General features: G+C 40.3%; 2 protein-coding genes and 1 pseudogene across 3 annotated transcripts; 2 read left to right on the top strand and 1 right to left on the bottom strand.

Annotated features, from left to right (window-relative positions):
- Positions 1–894: 894 nt before the first annotated feature.
- Positions 895–22,043, bottom strand: LOC148729552 (uncharacterized). 2 transcript variants are annotated; one of them, XM_088726124.1, is made up of 4 exons: positions 21,924–22,043; positions 11,427–15,660; positions 3,147–6,033; positions 895–2,623 (listed from the first exon to the last, which is right to left on the bottom strand). In XM_088726124.1, the coding sequence occupies exons 2-3, from the start codon at positions 15,617–15,619 to the stop codon at positions 6,000–6,002; spliced, it is 4,227 nt and encodes a 1,408-aa protein (XP_088582250.1). In that variant the 5' UTR covers positions 15,620–15,660; positions 21,924–22,043; the 3' UTR covers positions 895–2,623; positions 3,147–5,999. The 2 variants fall into 2 exon arrangements, with proteins under 2 accessions (XP_088582250.1, XP_088582251.1); XM_088726125.1 differs by lacking the exon at positions 21,924–22,043 and having other exon boundaries at positions 11,427–16,598.
- LOC111325028 (retrovirus-related Pol polyprotein from transposon 17.6) lies at positions 6,503–10,642 on the top strand. The gene is made up of 2 exons (XM_088763064.1): positions 6,503–6,896; positions 7,002–10,642. The coding sequence occupies exons 1-2, from the start codon at positions 6,503–6,505 to the stop codon at positions 10,640–10,642; spliced, it is 4,035 nt and encodes a 1,344-aa protein (XP_088619190.1).
- On the top strand, positions 17,725–19,391 carry LOC148729553 (kynurenine formamidase pseudogene; annotated as a pseudogene).
- Positions 22,044–22,116: the final 73 nt, after the last annotated feature.

Genomic DNA, 22,116 nt, shown 5'->3' with positions numbered 1-22,116 from the left:
TCACAACTTTAATGTAAGTATGTGACGAGAAACGTTGCAAAGATTAACTTTAATTGCTGCAACTTCGACTACACCTTTATTTACTACAAACAGAATTGTTCTTGTGCTTTCGGTGATCGTACAATTAGCAAGGAAACTAGGAACAACATTTAGTACCACAGTATTTTGCACCTTGGGATAATTCTCACGCCTGCAGGTTAAACAATTTGATCACCTGCCAGCTCACAGCTGATACTCGCCAGCTCTTGTTTGTTACGTAACTTGTCACTATTACAGTCTTGCACTAACTGAAACCTTTCTAGAAATGTAAAAACATCTCGCACCAGGAGAGAGTGGTCTTTTGTAAATGATTATGTTCTTTCAGGAACTCAGATTGTATCAGAACTCAATGAGATGTCTATAGAAAAGATACTTCATTCCACAAGCACTGTTTGGCATGTTTCTTTTATCAGGAGTTTTTGATTTGCTACCTATTGTAAGATATATGTCAAGGATGCATTATGCCTCCCCCGCACTGGTTGTGATGAAGGAACTGACATGGATCCCATAAGTAATTCGACAAGACAAAGTGCAACTTGCACTCAAAATCATGTTATTACCTATATATTCCACAAAAATAGACAGCATCACCAAAACTATTTCTCGGGTACGCGGCCCCCTATAAAGCGGAATTAAAAACTAAAACTAACAAGTGATAACAGGTGCTTTTATTTGGGATATAAAGAAATTCAAATGTGACTGATGACAATTAAAATGAATGGTCCAGTGACCTGTCAAACAAAATGTGTATTTGACAATCGAATAATGAAAAAGTTACTTATTAAATTTCTGACTCCTTCCTTTGATATAGAGCTGGGGTCAGCTTCCCTACTGTAACCTGTCTACAATGAGATCTACAATGACTAGCTTTTAGTCAAGATACCGGAAACTCAGACCGATTACAATAAAAACAAAATGGTCAAGTGACCTGTTGAACAACATAGGTAATAGATAATTGAATATTCTGGTAGCATTTTTGGCCTCATTATTGATATATAGATGGGGTCTACAATCATTAACTGATTAAAAAAAACCCATCCCTTTTTCTAAGAATCAATTCCAAAGTTCTTTCCAGGCTCTCGTCCTCTCTGCCGTGTCACAGCCTTCTTGTTGGTGATTTTCGACCATCGCTGTGATCGGCGTACAAGTTGGCGTTATCTAACAAGAAGGTCTGACAATGTGATTAAATTTGAAGGAATAAGAACACAATGTTCATTCTCTATACTTTCTTTCATCTCTTACGTTCATTACTACTCCACGGGAACTTAGCATAAAGAAATTAAACACAAAAATTTAGCAACTCTACGTCATCACTTAGTTCACTTACAGTTGCTCAATCGTTTCCATTTTTTACAGATAGTTACAAATTTGGTCCTTTCGAGAACTGCGGAACCTATTTACCAGGGGAAGATAGCTATGTCTCTGCCACTGCTTACGGCGTTACCAACTGCACAACAAATAAGACAATATTTCACTTTACAATTGTAGCTAATTAAAGTGTAAAAGACAACAATAATATTTTACACAATTCTCTTGAATTCGATCCTTGTAATCTAGTATGTAAGACGCTCGTCCATGTGGGTCTAATGTTATGGCTCAGCCTAGCAATGTAAACAAAGATACTTAGCTCTTCTACGTTATTACTTATGCTAACCAAATTGTTACAATTTTTTATAGAATATTGTATTCCTGATCCTTGCCGAAACGGCGCAACATGTTCACCCGAGCGAGATAACGAAACTTGTGCTTGTGCAGCTTTCTTAGGTGGTACAAACTATACGACACTTAAGGCAATTTGCAATTTCTATAAAGCATTTTAGCTCATTAAAGTGTTAAAGGCTACAACTATATTTTTACAAAAATTCTTAAAGGTATAGGTGCATTTCGTGGCAAGTTTTGGCAATCTTCAAATCCCGCTATTGCATTTCCCTTGAACGTAGTTTCGAGACTTTTAGTTGTACCCTTAAAATCAATATCTATATGTCTGCCTTTTTTGTTTGAATATAGACTTAAGATGGTTATCTGGCTCATTATTCACAGTGATAACCTTCTCCCTAATTATCCAAACGTTAGTTCGTCCTCCAAAAACTTATTGCCCAGGAAGTATATACATGCAGTACAAAACTCCTTGCGAAAACTATTCCTAACACCTAAGTGACAAAAATCTCTGTCTTCAAAAGATAAACCCCAAAACTTGATTAACCGTTAAACTGAAAAATGTTAAAGCCTCTGTTATATCACGCAAATTTTCCTTTTTCAGACGGAATAGACGAAGATGAGTGTCTTGGTAGAATCACTCAAAAGTTAGCCACTCCTCCCTCGCGGTAAATTCGTCCTTTGTAAATAGCGATTATTCAAGCTGTTGATAGTTTGTACGAAAAGAAGAGAGCGTCTCGCGAAAACTATCATTAACATCTAATAAGTGACCAACATAGCCTTTTGCAAGGAGAATACTAATAATAATATCACAGGAAATTTCTTGTTAACGGCATAGACAAAGATTAGGGTCTTCAAAGAAGTTAGCTTCAATCAGGAATCAGGATTTACTGATCAGTTTTGTCCCTCACACACTACGTCCTCTTTCCTGTAAAATATAATTTTTTGCTAATAAGCAAAGGAGTTATAGAGTTCTGATATAATTTGTGAGTAAATCAATTATTATTTTAAGTCAGTTCTACTGTGAAGACAGGTTTTCACTCGGACCAGCTAGATTTGATATCAAGACCTTCTACATCTACAAGCATTTCACCCCGTTTGACTTTCCAACAATTATATACAAAAGGGGACCATACGGGATACTTTGAGCGAATACCTCTTAATCATAACAACTCTACTTTTGTTTCTCCGTAAGAAGAAATGAATGAGAGCATGTCAGCACACAACATAAATTTGTTTTTATCTCTGACTCACGTATTTATGAAAAGATTCGAATTAATTTGAAAGAAATTTGTTCAATACTTTTTCTTTATCACTGAATATGATACAATTGAAATGTTAAGAGCAATACCATGAGCCGTGACGTTACGCTAAATCAAAACAAAAATGGTGATTTCATGCCCGATCATAACATTCCTTGTACAAACTTGAATCCTTAACCTCCAACCTACCTCAATGTGACATTATCTCCAATCAGCATGAACGGAGCCCATTTCTTTTCTTCAGAATACTTGGCGTTACTTTTCATCCACTTTCTGACCTCGTGAAGAGATTCACGGGCACTTTCACCACGGAACAAGTGTTCGTAGAAACGATTCATGAACTGCTCTGTCGATTCGTCGTCGAGGGCCCACCGCGCCACTAACACCGAGCGAGCACCGGATCCTAAGAACGTTCGAGCGATTCCGATAACTCCTTCGACTTTAATTTCCCCGCGCCCACTGTGACAACAGCTTAGAACAACCAGTTTAGCTCGAAGTTGAACATTTGATACGTCAGCCATCGTCAAAAGGTATTCTTCTTCTTGTAAAATATCATTCGTTGTACGAACAGGGCAAAGTGCGATTTCTCCTCTTTCGGGATCTCCATGAGCAGCAAAATGTATCAGCGCAACTGACTTCATCTGCTCAATAACCGCCTCCTTTGTTGCATGTCTTCCTAACAATGGAGGAACGCCAAGCATTTTTCCAATCATCTCAGCTTCTTTCCTTGCCCATGGTAGTGGATCGAGGGTCATCAGGTGTCCCGTGTAAATCACCTCTCTCACCTCAGGTAAATGATTATGTTCTTTCAAGAACTCAGATTGTATCAGAACTCAATGAGATGTCTATAGAAAAGATACTTCATTCCACAAGCACTGTTTGGTATGTTTCTTTTATCAAGAGTTTTTGATTTGCTACCTATTGTAAGATATATGTCAAGGATGCATTATGCCTCCCCTGTACTGGTTGTGATGAAGGAACTGACATGGATCCCATAAGTAATTCGACAAGACAAAGTGCATATTGCACTCAAAATCATGTTATTACCTCTACTAGTTGGACTGATATATTCCCCAAAAATAGACAGCATCACCAAAACTATTTCTCGGGTACGCGGCCCCCTATAAAGCGGAATTAAAAACTAAAACTAACATGTGGTAACTGGTGCTTTTATTTAGGATATAAAGAAATTCAAATGTGACTGATGACAATTAAAATGAATGGTCCAGTGACCTGTCAAACAAAATGTGTATTTGACAATCGAATAATGAAAAAGTTACTTATTAAATTTCTGACTCCTTCCTTTGATATAGAGCTGGGGTCAGCTTCCCTACTGTAACCTGTCTACAATATCTACAATGACTAGCTTTTATTCAAGATACCGGAAACTCAGACCGATTACAATAAAAACAAAATGGTCAAGTGACCTGTGGGACAACATAGGTAATAGATAATTGAATATTCTGGTAGCATTTTTGGCCTCATTATTGATGTATAGATGGGGTCTACAATCACTAACTGATTAAAAAAACCCATCCCTTTTTCCAAGAATTAATTCCAAAGTTCGTTCCAGGCTCTCGTCCTCTCTGTCCTGTCACAGCCTTCTCGTTGGTGATTTTCGACCATCGCTGTGATCGGCGTACAAGTCGGCGTTATCTAACAAGAATGTCTGACAATGTGATCAAATTTGAAGGAATCAGAACACAATGTTCATTCTCTATACTTTCTTTCATCTCTTACGTTCATTACTACTCCACGGGAGCCTAGCTTAAAGAAATTAAACACAAAAATTTAGCAACTCTACGTCATCACTTAGTTCACTTACAGTTGCTCAATCGTTTCCATTTTTTACAGATAGTTATAAATTTGGTCCTTCCGAGAACTGCGGAACCTATTTACCAGGGGAAGATAGCTATGTCTCTGCCACTGCTTACGGCGTTACCAACTGCACAAGAAATAAAACAATATTTCACTATACAATTGTAGCTAATTAAAGTGTAAAAGACAACAATAATATTTTACACAATTCTCTTGAATTCGATCCTTGTGATCTAGTATGTAAGACGCTCGTCCATGTGGGTCTAATGTTATGGCTCAGCCTAGCAATGTAAACAAAGATGTTTCGCTATTCTACGTTATTACTTATGGTAACTAAATTGTTACAATTTTTTATAGAATATTGTATTCCTGATCCTTGCCGAAACGGCGCAACAGGTTCACCCGAGTGAGATAACTAAACTTGTGCTTGTGCAGCTTTCTTAGGCGGTACAAACTACACAACACTTAAGGCGATTTCTATAAAGCATTTTAGCTCATTAAAGTGTTAAAGGCTACATCTATATTTTTACAAAAATTCTAAAAGGTATAGGTGCATTTCGTGGCAAGTTTTGGCAATCTTCAAATCCCGCTATTGCATTAACCTTGAACGTAGTTTCGAGACTTTTAGTTGTACCCTTAAAATCAATATCTCTATGACTGCCTTTTTTGTTTGAATATAGACTTAAGATGGTTATCTGGCTCATTATTCACAGTGATAACCTTCTCCCTAATTATCCAAACGTTAGTTCGTCCTCCAAAAACTTATTGCCCAGGAAGTATATACATGCAGTACAAAACTCCTCGCGAAAACTATTCCTAACACCTAAGTGACAAAAATCCTTGTTTTCAAAAGATAAACCCCAAAACTTGATTAACCGTTAAACTGAAAAATGTTAAAGCCTCTGTTATATCACGCAAATTTTCCTTTTTCAGACGGAATAGACGAAGATGAGTGTCTTGGTAGAATCACTCAAAAGCTACCCACCCCTCCCTCGCGGTAAATTCGTCCTTTGTAAATAGCGATTATTCAAGCTGTTGATAGTTTGTATGAAAAAAAGAGAGCGTCTCGCGAAAACTATCATTAACATCTAATAAGTGACTAACATGGCCTTTTGCAAAGGAGAATACTAATAATAATATCACAGGAAATTTCTTGTTGACAGCATAGACAAAGATTAGGGTCTTCAAAGAAGTTAGCTCCACTCAGGAATCAGGATTTACTGATCAATTTTGTCCCTCACACACTATGTCTTCTTTCCTGTAAAATATAATTTTTTGCTAATAAGCAAAGGAGTTATAGAGTTCTGATATAATTTGTGAGTAAATCAATTATTATTTTAAGTCAGTTCTGTTACAATGTGTATTACGTTACGCGTGACGCTTACGTCGTGACCTCGCTTTGGTAAAAAAATAAAGTTATCTTCGTTGATCGGCTATCTTAAAACCCGCGTGTGAAGTCACTAAAGCTCTCTTCTCATCAACAATATCCCTCCAATATTGTTACATGGTGGCAGCGGTACCGCGTTAACGTTCAACAGTGACTACTGCTGTCGTCGTTTTCTCATCGAATCCTCAAGAACCTCGCTCTCCTACGAACATTGTTTACTGCCTCACTCAAGCATTGTCTCAATTTCTCATCGTGTACTCTCTGGAAACTGCCGATACTATTCCCACCTGTGTGAAACTCCCTGCAGTTCGTACACCTCCGTCTCCTAGTCTAGAACGACATGCTTAACTCCGAAGCCGCTGCTGCTCCTGCCGCTGCTGCTCCCGTCGCTCAAGCTCCAGAAAGTCCCGGTTTTCGGCGACCGCAAATCGCCCCGCCAAAATCACTCGAAGTTGACGGCGATCGAGCCGATAACTGGAAGTTGTGGAAACAACGATGGTTAAACTACTGTCTCCTTGCCGGTCTAAATGACCAAAGTGAAGATTACAAGTGTGCCATGCTACTGCACTGCATTGGCATTGAAGCCATGCGACTTTTCAACGGAATGAAATTCGGTGAAGGTGAAGATCGCGACAAGATGGCGGACATTCTTATGAAATATGATCAGCACTTTCTCGGTCAAAAACAAGAATTCTTCGAGCGCTTCCAATTCAATCGTCGAAATCAAGAATCTGGTGAGTCTATTGACGAGTATATCTCTGTATTACGCAACATGGCCAAAACCTGTGGCTTCTGCGATTGCATGCGTGAACTCTTGCTCATGGATCGTCTTCTCTTAGGTATCTCAGATGACAAGACTCGTGAGGAACTCCTCTCAACACACGATCTTACACTGAGCAAAACCATCGAAATTTGTCGTGCAAAAGAGGCCGCCTCTCTTCACATGAAAGCTCTCAAGAGTGAAGAGATTAATAAGGTGATCAACAAATTTAAGAAGAAAAAGCCTGGTGACGACAAACTCAAACCTAAAGAAAAACCTGGAGATCATGGAAAAGGAAAGACAAAAGACAACTTCAGTAAAGGAAAATATAGAGAAACTAGTGACCCGCGCGCTATTAAAAGAAAGTGTCTTTTCTGCACCCAAGTTCACCTCATGAGGAAGGAACTGTGCCCCTCGTGGGGAAAGACCTGCATGGCCTGTGGTGGCAAAAACCACTTTCAAATGTCATCTAAGTGTAAGCACCACAGCGTCCACTCTGTTGGTGAAGACTACTCTACCGACTCCTCTGAAAGTAGCTGTGAAACCATTAGTGGAATTTCGACTGATCAGGATCAATTCGTCAACGCAGTCCAACCTGGCAACCAACTCATTTTCTGTGAAATGGAAGTTAACAAGAAGCTGGTGAAACTACAAATTGACTGTGGTTCTACTGTATGTATTCTGCCTAAGCGCTACGTAGAAAACGCCCAAATTCGCCCTGAAAAGATAAACCTCCAGATGTGGAATAAAACCTCTTTGCAAGCCCTCGGCAAATGCAAACTAAAAGTTGTGAATCCGACCACAAAGCAAAGCTTCAAAGTGGACTTTGTCATCGTTGACAAGGAACTCACCCCTTTACTAAGTGGAAAAGCGGCACAGAAAATGAATCTCATCACAGTGCACTACGACAAGTTCAAGGTCGTAAATGCAGTTTCGTCACCTGAACGTGACTACGTTCAGCTCTTTCCTGACGCCTTCAAGGAAACACCTGGCACACTCCCTGGCAAGAAGGTACACCTCACAATTGCTGAAGGTGCCTCCCCGGTGATTCGAAGTGCGCGCACCCTGCCTGAGTCACGTAAAGATGTAGTCAAAGCCGAACTCCAGCGCCTTCTGGACACCGCTATGATTGTGCCTGTGGACGAACCCACCGACTGGGTGAGTCAAATGTCTGTCGCTGAGAAAAAGTCCGGTGTCAGAATCTGCATAGACCCTCGCCCACTCAACAAAGCCCTCAAACGAGAACACTACAAGCTACCTGTCCTAGAGGACGTCCTTCCAGAACTATCTCAAGCGTGCAAGTTCTCTGTCTGCGACCTAAAAGCAGGCTATCTGCACTGCGAACTTGACCACCCTTCGAGTCTGCTGACGACATTTGCAACTCCATTTGGACGCTATCGCTGGTGCCGTCTCCCCTTCGGCCTCACGGTTAGCAGCGAGATCTTCAAGAAAAGGCTCCACCAGGCACTGGAGGGTCTCCAGGGTGTCCGCTGCATTGCCGATGATGTACTCATCTGGGGCCGCACAGATGATGAACATGATGAGCGGGTACATTTGTTCCTACAACGCTGCTGTGAGATCGGAATTATTCTCAACAAAGACAAGTGCCGTTTTGGTTTACAGGAAATTCCGTTCATGGGCCACGTCGTAAGCAGCAATGGTCTTAAGCCTGACCCCGCCAAAATTGAAGCAATAGTCGAGATGAAGCCGCCTACAGACAAGGCGGGTGTTGAACGACTGAGAGGGACTGTCAACTACCTCGCAAGATTCGTCCCTAAACTCTCTGATGTCATGCGTCCCATCAATGATCTGACCCACCCCGATGTTGAGTGGATCTGGGACTCTGTTCATGACAAAGCTTTTGAAGAAATCAAACGTCTCCTAACACAAGCTCCTGTGCTGGCCTACTTTGACTCAACTAAAGAACTGTCAATTCAGTGTGATGCCAGTGGGCAAGGCCTAGGTGCAGCACCCTTACAAGAAGGAAGACCTTTAGCGTATGCCAGCAGAGCTCTAAGTGATACCGAAACAAGGTACGCAACAATCGAGAAGCTGATGCTCGCCATTGTATTCGCTCTCGAGAAGTGGCACCAATACACCTATGGTCGTCACGTAACTGTCCACTCCGACCACAAACCATTAGAGAGCATCACGAAGAAACCCCTTGACAGAGCTCCCAAGCGCCTTCAAGGCATGTTGGTACGCGCTCTGGCCTACAACATCGATGTGCGGTATCTGAATGGCAAAGAAATGTTCCTGGCCGACACCCTGAGTCGGGCCCACCTTCCCCTGACCTGTGACGACACGCAAGAAGAATTTGAAATTATCAATGCTCTCACCTACCTTGTAATGTCCGATGAGAGAATACAGGCAACGCGTCAACACACCAACTGCGATCCTGCGCTACAACAGCTTAAACAGACCATCCTAAGAGGTTGGCCAAAAGACAAGACCCAACTATCACCCCTTGTTACACCATACTTCAGCATCCGTGACGAACTGGCAGTCACTGATGGCCTCATCTTCCGGGGCGAGAGATTGGTTATACCAGAGTACATGAGGCCTGAGATAAAAAAAGACATCCACGCTGGACACCAAGGCGTCGACGCATGCCTGCGACGAGCTCGAGAATATGTATTCTGGCCTGGAATGAGTAAAGAGACAAAAGAGTCGATACAAGCGTGTGAGGCGTGTAGAGATTTTGAACAGACACCATGCAAGGAACCTCTTATGAGCCACGACATTCCTGAACGAGCCTGGGAAAAGATTGGCTGCGACCTGTTATCATGTAATGGTAAAGATTACCTCATCACTGCTTGTTACAAGTCAAACTTCTGGGAACTGGACTGCCTTACTGACACCAAGTCCACAACGGTCATCAAGAAGCTAAAAGCCCATCTTGCTCGATACGGGATTCCCAGACAGCTGGTCTCTGACAATGGACCTCAGTTTGTGTCAAGTGAATTTCATGCTTTCACCAAGAGCTGGGGTATTGAACACACCACCACCTCACCTCACAACAGTAAAGCCAACGGCAAAGTTGAATCCGCCGTGAAGGTAGCCAAGCGCATGCTGCGGAAAACCGCCAAATTGGGCGAAGACCAATACCTTGCCTTGCTCAACATCAGGAATTCCCCAACACAAGGCGTAGACAGCAGCCCAGCCCAGCGTCTCATGGGTAGGAGAACCAGGACCCTGCTGCCGACTACAAAAACCCTGCTGGAACCAAGAAATCCCCTGAACCCTCACGAGATGGAACAGCTTCAATTAAACCAGAAAAGACAAGCAAAGTACTATAATCGTACCGCACATGACCTGCCTACCTTGAAGGAAGGGGATACTGTCCGCTTGAAACCTTTTGTCCTTGGACAACACACCTGGAAGAAAGCTGAAGTGACCCGCAGGCTGGATGAAAGATCGTATGAAGTTCAGGCCTCCGGCACAACCTACAGACGCAACCGACAACACCTGGTGAAAATCTCACAGCCCTCCAAGCAACAAGACCTTGCCAAAGAACCTCATCCTATCCTAAGTGCTGACTGTAAGGTGACCATCCCAGGACAAGACACACAGCACAACGCCAGCCCACAGAATCAGGCAGAGGAAACAAGTGACACAACCACCATGCCCAACCCTTGTGAATCTGGAGCAGTGAAGCGTTCCCGATCAGGCCGTGCCATTAAGCCACCAGCTAGGCTAAGAGACTATGTGCTAGCTTGAACGCTGTTGCGAGAGACAAACCAATACGGAACAAAGAGACTGTGACATTTTGTTTTCATATACTTTCCTTTATTACCTACATTTGGTAATGTTTCTTTTTTCTTTCGCCACGTTGTTGCTCAATTTGCTAGTTCATATTGTTACCTTAATCCCACACACACACAAAAAAAAAAAAAACAAAAAAAGGAAGGATGTTACAATGTGTATTACGTTACGCGTGACGCTTACGTCGTGACCTCGCTTTGGTAAAAAAATAAAGTTATCTTCGTTGATCGGCTATCTTAAAACCCGCGTGTGAAGTCACTAAAGCTCTCTTCTCATCAACAATATCCCTCCAATATTGTTACAAGTTCTACTGTGAAGACAGGTTTTCACTCGGAGCAGCTAGATTTGAAATCAAGACCTTCTATATCTACAAGCTCTTCACCCCGTTTGACTTTCCAACAATTCTATACAAAAGGGGACCATAGGGGATACTTTGGGCGAATACCTCTTAATCATAACAACTCTACTTTTGTTTCTCCGTAAGAAGAAATGGATGAGAGCGAGCATGTCAGCACACAACATAAATTTGTTTTTATTTCTGAGTCACGTATTTATGAGAAGATTCGAATTAATTTGAAAGAAATTTGTTCAATACTTTCTCTTTATCACTGAATATGATACAGATGTTAAGAGCAATACCACGAGCCGTGACGTTACGCTAAATCAAAACAAAAATGGTGATTTCATGCCCGATCATAAGACTCCTAGAACAAACTTGAATCTTTAACCTCCAACCTACCTCAATGTGACATTATCTCCAATCAGCATGAACGGAGCCCATTTCTTTACTTCAGAATACTTGGCGTTACTTCTCATCCACTTTCTGACCTCGTGAAGAGATTCACTGGCACTTTCACCACGGAACAGGTGTTCGTAGAAACGATTCATGAACTGCTCTGTCGATTCGTCGTCCACGGCCCACTGTGCCACTAACACTGAGCGTGCACCGGATCCTAAGAACGCTCGAGCGATTCCGATAACTCCTTCGACTTTAATTTCTCCGCACCCACTGTGACAACAGCTTAGAACAACCAGTTTAGCTTGAAGTTGAACTTTTGATACGTCAGCCATCGTCAGAAGGTATTCTTCTTCTTGTGGAATATCATTCGCTGTACGAACAGGGCAAAGTGCGATTTCTCCTCTTTCGGAATCTCCATGAGCAGCAAAATGTATCAGCGCAACTGACTTCATCTGTTCAATAACCGCCTCCTTTGTTGCATGTCTTCCTAACAATGGGGGAACGCCAAGCATTTTTCCAATCATCTCAGCTTCCTTCCTTGCCCATGGTAGTGGATCGACGGTCATCAGCTGTCCCCCGTAAATCACCTCTCTCACCTCAGGTTCACCCACTATGAGAGCCCCACTCTGACTATGGTAGTTAGCAGGACTGTCCTTAATAAGTTTGAGGGTCGTCAAAGAAGGAGCAATACGGATCCTGAATTTTTCAGACAAATATCTTCCTCCTTCGTCAATTAAGGCTGCAAATGGCACTTGGTACATGCAGCTATCAGGGACAATGATAATTTCAGGCTCTTTCAATAAATCGGCCACGGGAGCGATGATTGTTTCGTAGCACAAATGAATAATTTTTTTCATATCATCACCTTTAGTGTGTGCCAAAGGCGATCGGTTGACATCGTCAGATGATGTTGGAACACGTTCGTCATTTAAAGAACGATCTTCACAAACCTCTTTGGGTAAAACAGCAAAGTGGCGGAAACTCTGCGAAAACAGTGCTTTCAAGTTGGGAACTGACCCGGAGTCCTTTCTTTTTGTTCGGAAACGAATCTCTCCACTTGGTTGAAGAATCCAAATCCGTACATCTTCATCGCCAACCGAAAGGTAAAGACAATTACAACTGGCTTCTCCTTTTATAATATCATGGATTCCACACAATGATCGCGGATCGCTTGAAAACTGAAACTCTTTGACCGAATATTGAGATGTCATCAAGTCCGCTAGAGCTCTTGCCCGTCTATGTTCTTCAACGCAAAGAGCATCTGTGAAATCTTCGCTAAAACAAAGCAATTTACTGAGCACCTCGTAGGGAAAGGCGCCATGCTCCTCTAACAAAGATATTTGGAAGCGATCGTTGCCTTTTAGAAAGTTTCGCACTTTTTCAAATTTTGCAATAGATTGAGAAAGATACGAAGAAGCTTCTTCGACTTTAAACTGCACTAACTTCAAAACTGCTAGACCACAAAAGACTTTAAACTCCGTCATACTATCTCCAATGCCTTTGCAAATTAAGAGAGCTTCGCGAAAACATACTTCGCCTTTCTCAAGTTCACCTAGGGAATGAAACAATGTTCCTAAGTTTGCGTAGTCAGCTGCTTCTCCTTTTCTGTCGCCAATTTCCTTTCTGATTAGAAGTGCTCTCTCGGTGTATTCTTGGGACTTCTTGTAGGCACCAAGCGACTTAAAGAGTGTTCCTAAGTTTCCATAGTCAGTAGCTTCTCCTTGTCTGTCGCCAATTTCGTTTCTGATTGCTAGTGCTTTCTCGGTGTACTCTTGCGACTTTTTGTACCACGCGACTGTACTCTTGCGACTTTTTGCACCACGCGACTGAACCAATGTTCCTAAGTTTCCGTAGGCAGCTGCTTCTCCTTTTCTGTCGCCAATTTCCTTGCTGATTGCCAGTGCTTTCTTCGTGTATTCTTCGGACATTTTGTATTCACCAAGCGACTGAAATAATGTTCCTAAGTTTCCGTAGGCAGCTGCTTCTCCTTTTCGGTCGCCAATTTCCTTTTTGATTGCCAGTGCTTTCTCGGTGTATTCTTGCGACTTTTTGTATTCACCAAGCGACTGAAACAATGTTCCTAAGTTTCCGTAGCCAGCTGCTTCTCCTTTTCTGTCACCAATTTCCTCTCTGATTTTAAGTGCTTTCTCGGTGTATTCTTGAGACTTTTTGTATTCACCAAGCGACTCAAACAGTGTTCCTAAGTTTCCGTAGTCAGCTGCTTCTCCTTGTCTGTCGCCAATTTCCTTTCTGATTGCCAGTGCTTTCTTGGTGTATTCTTGCGACTTTTTGTATTCACCAAGCGACTGAAACAATGTTCCTAAGTTTCCGTTGTCAGTTGCTTCTCCTTTTCTGTCGCCAATTTCCTTTCTGATTGCTAGTGCTTTCTCGGTGTATTCTTGCGACTTTTTGTATTCACCAAGCGAATGAAACAATGTTCCTAAGTTTCCATAGTCAGCTCCTTCTCCCTCTCTGTTGCCAATTTCCTTTGTGATTGCTAGTGCTTTCTCGGTGTATTCTTGACACTTTTTGTATTCACCTAGAGAATGAAACAATGTTCCTAAATTTCCGTAGTCAGCTGCTTCTCCGTCTCTGTCGCCAATTTCTTTTCTGAGTGCTAGTGCTTTCTCGGTGTATTCTTGCGACTTTTTGTATTCACCAAGCGACTGAAACAATGCTCCTAAGTTTCCGTAGTCAGCTGCTTCTCCTTTTCTGTCGCCAATCTCCTTTCTGATTGCCAGTGCTTTCTTGGTGTATTCTTGCGACTTTTTGTATTCACCAAGCGACTGAAACAATGCTCCTAAGTTTCCGTAGTCAGCTGCTTCTCCTTTTCTGTCGCCAATTTCCTTTCTGATTGCCAGTGCTTTCTCGGTGTATTCTTGCGACTTTTTGTATTCACCAAGCGACTCAAACAATGTTCCTAAGTTTCCGTAGTCAGCTGCTTCTCCTTTTCTGTCGCCAATTTCCTTTCTGATTGCCAGTGCTTTCTCGGTGTATTCTTGCGACTCTTTGTATTCACCAAGCGAATGAAACAATGTTCCTAAGTTTCCGTAGTCAGCTGCTTCTCCTTCTCTGTCGCCAATTTCCTTTCTGATTGCCAGTGCTTTCTCGGTGTATTCTTGCGACTTTTTGTATTCACCAAGCGACTGAAACAATGTTCCTAAGTTTCCGTAGTCAGCTGCTTCTCCTTCTCTGTCGCCAATTTCCTTTCTGATTGCCAGTGCTTTCTTGGTGTATTCTTGCGACTTTTTGTATTCACCAAGCGAGTAAAACAATGTTCCTAAGTTTCCGTAGTCAACTGCTTCTCCTTTTCTGTCGCCAATTTCCTTTCTGATTGCCAGTGCTTTCTCGGTGTATTCTTGCGACTTTTTGTATTCACCAAGCGACTGAAACAATGCTCCTAAGTTTCCGTAGTCAGCTGCTTCTCCTTCTCTGTCGCCAATTTCCTTTCTGATTGCCAGTGCTTTCTCGGTGTATTCTTGCGACTTTTTGTATTCACCAAGCGAGTAAAACAATGTTCCTAAGTTTCCGTAGTCAGCTGCTTCTCCTTTTCTGTCGCCAATTTCCTTTCTGATTGCCAGTGCTTTCTCGGTGTATTCTTGCGACTTTTTGTATTCACCAAGCGACTCAAACAATGTTCCTAAGTTTCCGTTGTCAGTTGCTTCTCCTTTTCTGTCGCCAATTTCCTTTCTTATTGGTAGCGCTTTCTGGTAATATTCCTCAGCTCTGTCGTACTCCCCAAGCGACTGAACGATTCTACCTAGGTTTTCGTAAATGGTGGCTTCGCTATCTCTGTCGCCATTTGACACAGTGATTGTCAGTGCTTTCTTGTAATACTCCTCAGTTTTGTGATATTCACACAGTGAATTAAATAATTTTCCTATCATCATGTAACATAGCGCCTCTGTTTGTTTGTCTCCAATACTCCTTGATAAGATAAGAAGTTCCTTCGCATATCTTTCTGCAGATGTGAAATTGGAGACCTTGTATGCTGCATCAAACAGTAGCAAATATATTGCTTGGTAAAACCAGTGGTATTCTTTTATCCGTGCTTTGGAGGTTAGAAAAATCAAACATTCTTTGCCTAACTTCATGGCTTCTAAGCCACGACCAGTGTTAAGAAGGAAGGCAACAACAAGTGTAACTATACCGGATACTGTTATAAATCCTCCTTCGTTGTCCATGACGACCATTTTCCAAATTACACGATGGAATTCAATGAGACAGCATCAATCTGAGGATTTAATTCAACTGGGTTAGATCCGTCGTTTGCAGCCGCTAGATCAAATATTTTTACTCACTCTCAAGAAATGTGTTGAATCTGAAGGTAGGTAATCACAACACTTTCCAACAATCTCAATAGGTTAGTTGGTCAGACGTGTTTTGTTTTGCTTGCCGTCTTTAAATAAATAAGTAAATTCGTCTTTATTAAAAAACCATCCGATAAAATTACATATCTGATGTTACCGTAAAAATATATATTGATGAGAGAAATTACAATGATTAAATCGAATAAAATTATTAAAAATGATTAGAAATACATATGGGGTGTTAACACAGCTAGACTATATTTAAAAATTAATCTATTAAAAAAGCTACGTTTAAAACGTTCAGTATCAATGCTGGACCTGACAATGGATTTCCTTCGAATGTTTACAATATAGTCTTTGTACCTTGGGAGTAGGCTTTTTAATGGATGGTCATCATGTTTGAGGTTATAAAAAAGGCGTCTGTCGCTTTTCTCCAAAAGTTCATATCTGTTGTAATTGACCGACGTATAGCGCCTCTTATAGCATCTTTTTAAAAACCTTTGTATAACAGCAAGGTCGGAAACACTTGCAGCATAAACTGAAAGGCCGTATAATAACTTAGAGATCACAACTGAATTAAAGAGGTAGTCTATTTCGTCTTGTATATATCCTTCTTGACGTAGGCTTCTGATGATAACTAAACACTTGTTGGCTTCATGAAGCTTGGCCTTGACATGCATGCTGAACTTACAATTACCTTGAAATGTGACGCTCAATAAAGAAATGTTATTATATTGTTTGATATTGTGAAACATTGGGTAGACTGTTGAATTGCCTTTCTTACGCATAACTAGCTCCTTACACAAGAGATGTGCACTTGGAGTCTCTCGCCCTCGAATGGTCGAACAGTATTGAGTATCACCGTCTCTCAGTTCGGTCAAACACTTTGGCTTCTTAGGGACCCAGTTTGCGTATAAACAACGAGGAAGCCGGCACAGTCAGACAGATATAGAGTAGATCACAAGTTTTTTATAAGCAAACGTTATGAAACGCTGAAAATATTAACTTAACTTGTTACAGCTTCTATTTCACCGTTTATTTACTATAAACATGATTCTTCTTGTGTTTGCAGTGATCTTGAAATTATTGAATGTTGTTGAATATAATCCCCAAGATGAAATTGAAGGGATTCTTAAACAATATTCAATGAGCCTGAGGCAAATAGTTATTTTAGTATAATTGCTCCGGTGCTTTTGAATTCTGTTGTAAATTCTGTAACTAAAGACAGCTTTGCACACATTTTAACAGTTGTGTTTACTACTCATATCAAAGTAAGACAATTATCACAGGTTTATTCAATTTGATCAGCAAAAACTTTACAATTTCCTTTTGATAAGTGTGCTGCCAAACTCAGTAGCATCTTTTCTGCTCTTTACAATTGAATTTTTTCCTTTTTATCACTTCCTTAGAAATTTTGACAAAATGCAGGGCAGCCATTTTAAATGTGGCACCCCTGCCATAAATCACTTTGTGTAGGGTGATTATAGGAAGATATGATGTGATCCTCTGCCAATCAGAGCACCCCTTTCTATAGAAACCTGAGCAATTATACTGAATATTTACATCACAATCTCACAAGTTTGGCATGATTTTTGCACCTGTAAGTTAAATAATTTCATCACTAGCCAGCTTACAGCGCACACTCGCTAGCTCTCATAGATGTAACAAAAACCTTTTACCATAACAGCCTTGTATCGACTGACACCCTTCTAAAAATACTTATGACAAAAAAAATCCTGAATTAGTCAAAGAAGAGACATGTCTTTTGTAAATGATCACACTTTCTTGGGAGATAAGATTGTGTCAGAACTTTTTGGGGTGTCTTTGGAGTTTGGGAATTTTCGAAATGTCCTTGGAGCTGGTGTAGGGTTGTCAGATTTTCTTTGAAAAATTTTCTGGATATTAAGAACATGGCTGACTGAACCTTCTCCCTTTACCAATTTATGGTCACTCATATAAATAAATGTATCGCATTCAAAACAGGGCAAAAGATCAAGATATTCAAGAGGAAACCTAAAAAGCACTTTGTGGTGTGTGCTTGTCATTGAATATTGCAAACATGGATGAGGAGAAGAATGAATGGCTGGCTCAGTACTATTCTCCAAGCAAATGGAACAACAGTATGGACCCAGGAGGGGTAGTAGATTATCATGTGAACATTTGTACTGGCTACAGCGAAACCACTCGTAAAAGCTCTCACTGCAAACTGAGTATCTGTTATGGTGAAAAGAAAGCTAAGATGGATATATTTTACCCTGCTGAAGAGAATGATGACACAGCTGAATCTGTACATGAAAAGAGTGGCAGCTCTGCAGCAGTGGTGCTCTTTGTTCATGGCGGGTATTGGCAAGAAGGGAGTAGGAAGATTTACAGCTTTGTTAGTGAATCATGGACTAAAGATGGTTGCGTTGCAGCAGTGGTCGGTTATAACCTTGCACCAGAAGCCAGCTTGGATCAGATGGTTGGAGAAAAACAGTCAGCAGTGAAATATATCAATACCAGGTTTCCAAAATCCAGACTATTTTTATGCGGCCACTCAGCTGGCGCACGTTTGTGTGCCATGATGATGGTGTCAGAATGGAGCAAGGATCCATCAATTCCACAAGCCATTCATGGTATGTTCTTATTATCAGGAGTTTTTGATTTGGTACCTATTGTAAGCACTTATGTCAATGACGCATTAAAACTGACTGAAGAATCTGCTGCACAAGTCAGTCCTCAAAAACTTCTGACAAGGATGTCACCAACATTTGTTTGCCCTATTTTGGTTGTAATGGAAGAGTACGGATCCCCAGAGTTTTTTCGACAAGCTAAAGAATTTGTTGAAATCTTAAAAAGTCATCAGGTTCAGTGTTGTTCGCTTGAGCTACCAGGGGTAGATCACTTCAGCATGATTGAAAACATGGTGAATAGTGATGATCTACTCTGCCAGGAGATTTTGAAAGTTTTCAGAAACATCAACTCAGCAAAGAGTGAAAAAGGAGTCAAAATTCCAAACTCAGGTCTTTGATTTGACTTTGTGAATGTTTTATGTGTTTACCCTAATGTTATTAAAAGGTTAAGTGCATAGTCATGCTGTGGTTTTAAAAGTTTTGTTCAGTTTTCAACTTGAGTATTACCTTGATTGATTAGGGTTTTACTAAGGATTCTGAGAGCAGGATCTCTGAGAGAAAATGTAAATTTTTTGCTGTTTTCTTTTTCACACATTCAAGAAACCTGTTATGATAATGTAGAAAATATTGTATAATCAGAAACTAATATCAAAATTACCTTGAAAACTGGTTTTGTCTGGAACATTTTAAAGTTGTTCTTTGTATTAATTATACTTAGAGTGAAAACATCTCTATTTTTAATGCCTTTGAAACAACGATGCAGGGCAGGTTATTTACACAAGGTCTCACCCAAACTGCAGTTTTAATAAAGCAGAGAGCCTCAGGGATTCTCTATAAGAGAGTTCAATATCCCTCACTGTTAGCTTTTGGCCTTACTGGCACTGTTCACAAAATTAATGTTAAAGTTCAGATAAAAGGTTCAGCTAAGTAAAGATGGCTTAGAATGTGGTTTTCCTAACCAATGGCTAAAGTTTGTTTGAATTGGGAATAATTATCAAATCAATTTCAAGTAATTAAACATTTGCTATTTATATTCTGAAAAACTGGTTGACATGAGTCGTCAACTATTTATTAACCCTTTCCACCCTAACATCAGTTTGTATATTCTCCATACTGTTCTTTATACATTTCATAAGCTGATGACAAGGAGAATTTATTGAACAATCCAGAGGATCTTTATTTGGTAATCATTTCCTTTATTCTCGTGACCTTAATGTGTGGTTCAGGTGTGATGTTGTAAGGAAAAATTAGATGCTTATCACTCTTAGGGATCAATGGGTTTATTACCAATCTTCAGTTAGCCTCAAACCTGTGCCAGCCAGATACTAGTTGGGCATTACTACCAGCTGAGCCATGCCCCAACATGTTCAGTCATTATTTTTTAGTACCTCAGCCAGGCTCAATGCTAGCAGTCTAGAAATTGTCTCTATAACAGAGATATTTTCTCAAATAAATGTATTTGTTTTTTGCAGAAATTGTAATGATACAACGGTAGCAGGACTTCATGGTCGAATTCAGTCTGTAATCATACTCATGATTAACCAATCAGACTCTCACCTAAACTCCACTCAGTCTAATAATTACCATTATTAAAAACTGAATCATTGGATAATGCAATTCAAGACATTTTATTGGCTTAATCATTATGGTATATGAGCCAATATACCATAATCTACAAATATGGTAAGCGTACGCGTCAGCTTAAAATCAAAAGGGAGCTAAAAATATCCAGTTTCTTCTTACAAAGTAATAATTTCTTGGGGGCGTTTTTAATAAAACAATTATTCTACTCGCGCTTGTTGGATATGAGATGATTATAGCCAACTCGGCGCTACGCGCCTCGTTGGCTATCTATCATCTCATATCCAACGCGCGCTCGTGGAATAATTGTTAATTATACCGCGGTTCAAAATATATGAACTTCATATATTCATTGTATCTGACTTATCATCACGGGTTTATTACGAATCCACTTAACGGCCAGCTCCCAGTTGGCTTGTTAGCTCAATCGGTAGAGCGCTGCACTAGTATCGCAGAGGTCAGTGGTTCGAATCCCGTACAGGCCTGATTTTTTTTCAGGTCTGATTTTCGCTATTGCATAAATAGCGCTATCTACTGCGAAGGATCGTGCATCATACGTATCAGCGAAATATGTTAATTTGTCTTCTGCTTATGTCTGCGGTGCTTTTATGGAATGAAATGCTTTTTTTCGCTGCCAAATTTTATCAAACCTGCTTACTTTTTAAGTTCCTTGCGCGGATAATCATAGTATATCGACTTCCAAAGAGCTCAATACGAAACTTGAAAGTTTAAGACTACCTTTCATGAATTATTAAGATGTATTGATTTGGTTGTCTTCTCAATACGCTCTTTGGGAACTTTCGAGGAGCGACACAAATTTAACCGAAATTGAAAGAGTTTCTTAATCCTATAATTAAGTCCAAAGACTGCGATATACTTTTGCAAATAGTTGAGTGCAGCTGATCTGTAAAACTTGCCTAAATTAAAATTTTTAGAGATGTTTGCATATTTAATGAGGATAATGGTTTCCAGAATTTAATTTCTGCGACAAAAGTTAAAAAACATCAAACATTTTTGGTTCCAAATGAAGACAACACGATGTAAAGTTGCCGTTTGTGATAGTTTTTAAATAACTTGAGCGAAATCGAAATAAATTCCTTTTTTTCCCATTTTCGCCGGAAACAGAGTAACAACGAAAACCAGAGGAAAAATAGTTTCACAGTAAAAAAGTGACATCTCACAACAGCTAATTTCTAAGGACACTTTCTTTTACGAAGCACCTACACAGAATGGTTTGTTTTGAAATATTAGGGTCAGCAAAATAAACAATAAACGTATCACACTCACGAGCAACGGCGAAAAATTGATAATACTTCGACCTTTTCGTCAAAAAAGCTATTTTCACAATAAAATTTTGTGATCCGATCTGGCTGGTAAATGTGACGCCAATGTTTCCAATACCAGGCGATCTTCTATTGACAGCTTTTTAACCTGAGCTAAACAACATCTAAAAATTCGACTTTGTCAAGTTTAAGTGCATCTTTCGCATACCATTAACAGAACCGTTTTTAGGAACAGGTTAGTTCTTATATTCACTTTGAACTTAATTAAGAAACTCAGTTTTTCTCTTTTTTCTTTAACGATATACTCATATGAGCTGCAAGCCGGAACCCCAGAAATTTTATCCTCTAACAATTTTGAGACGGAGTGTGGTAAACTGTTATAAGAAGTTTAGTATTAATTTTTCAAGGCGGTGTGAGCTTCGAACATGTTATCCTAATATTTGCCACTACTGATAATCTAACCGAAAATTTCAGCTAACCTAAGTCTGTGATAAAGACACTCTACAGAAAGTAAAACATCAATGTGCAGACTTCTACGTTATGCCAGAGTCCTAGAAGCGAATTGCCTAGAAAATGTTGTAATGCTGATACGAGCGCATTTACTGCCTAGCATACTAGAGGATTTAAAAAAAAAAACAATTTCGCCAGCGCGGTCCTTAAAGATCAACAGGAATATTTAATCGTTATAAAAAAAAATAGAACACATCTTACCTCACATATATACGAAATTGCCACAAAGTAAAGTAGTAGAAGCATTATTTTAAGTCCGTGCTGCTGCAAGTTTTCGTTTCGATCTCGAAAAGAACTTCGCCTCTGGCGTTTGCAGGTGTATCAAACTTGAAATGCCCCAAAAACGCTGAATTATTAACGCTATTCACGCACCCCGTTAGATGCCATGGTGACA

This window comes from Stylophora pistillata, chromosome 6 (genome assembly GCF_964205215.1).
Source record: "Stylophora pistillata chromosome 6, jaStyPist1.2, whole genome shotgun sequence".
NCBI classification, from domain to species: domain Eukaryota; kingdom Metazoa; phylum Cnidaria; class Anthozoa; order Scleractinia; family Pocilloporidae; genus Stylophora; species Stylophora pistillata.
Note: the sequence above shows the minus strand (reverse complement) of the source record. Positions and strands in the feature narration are given on the sequence as shown.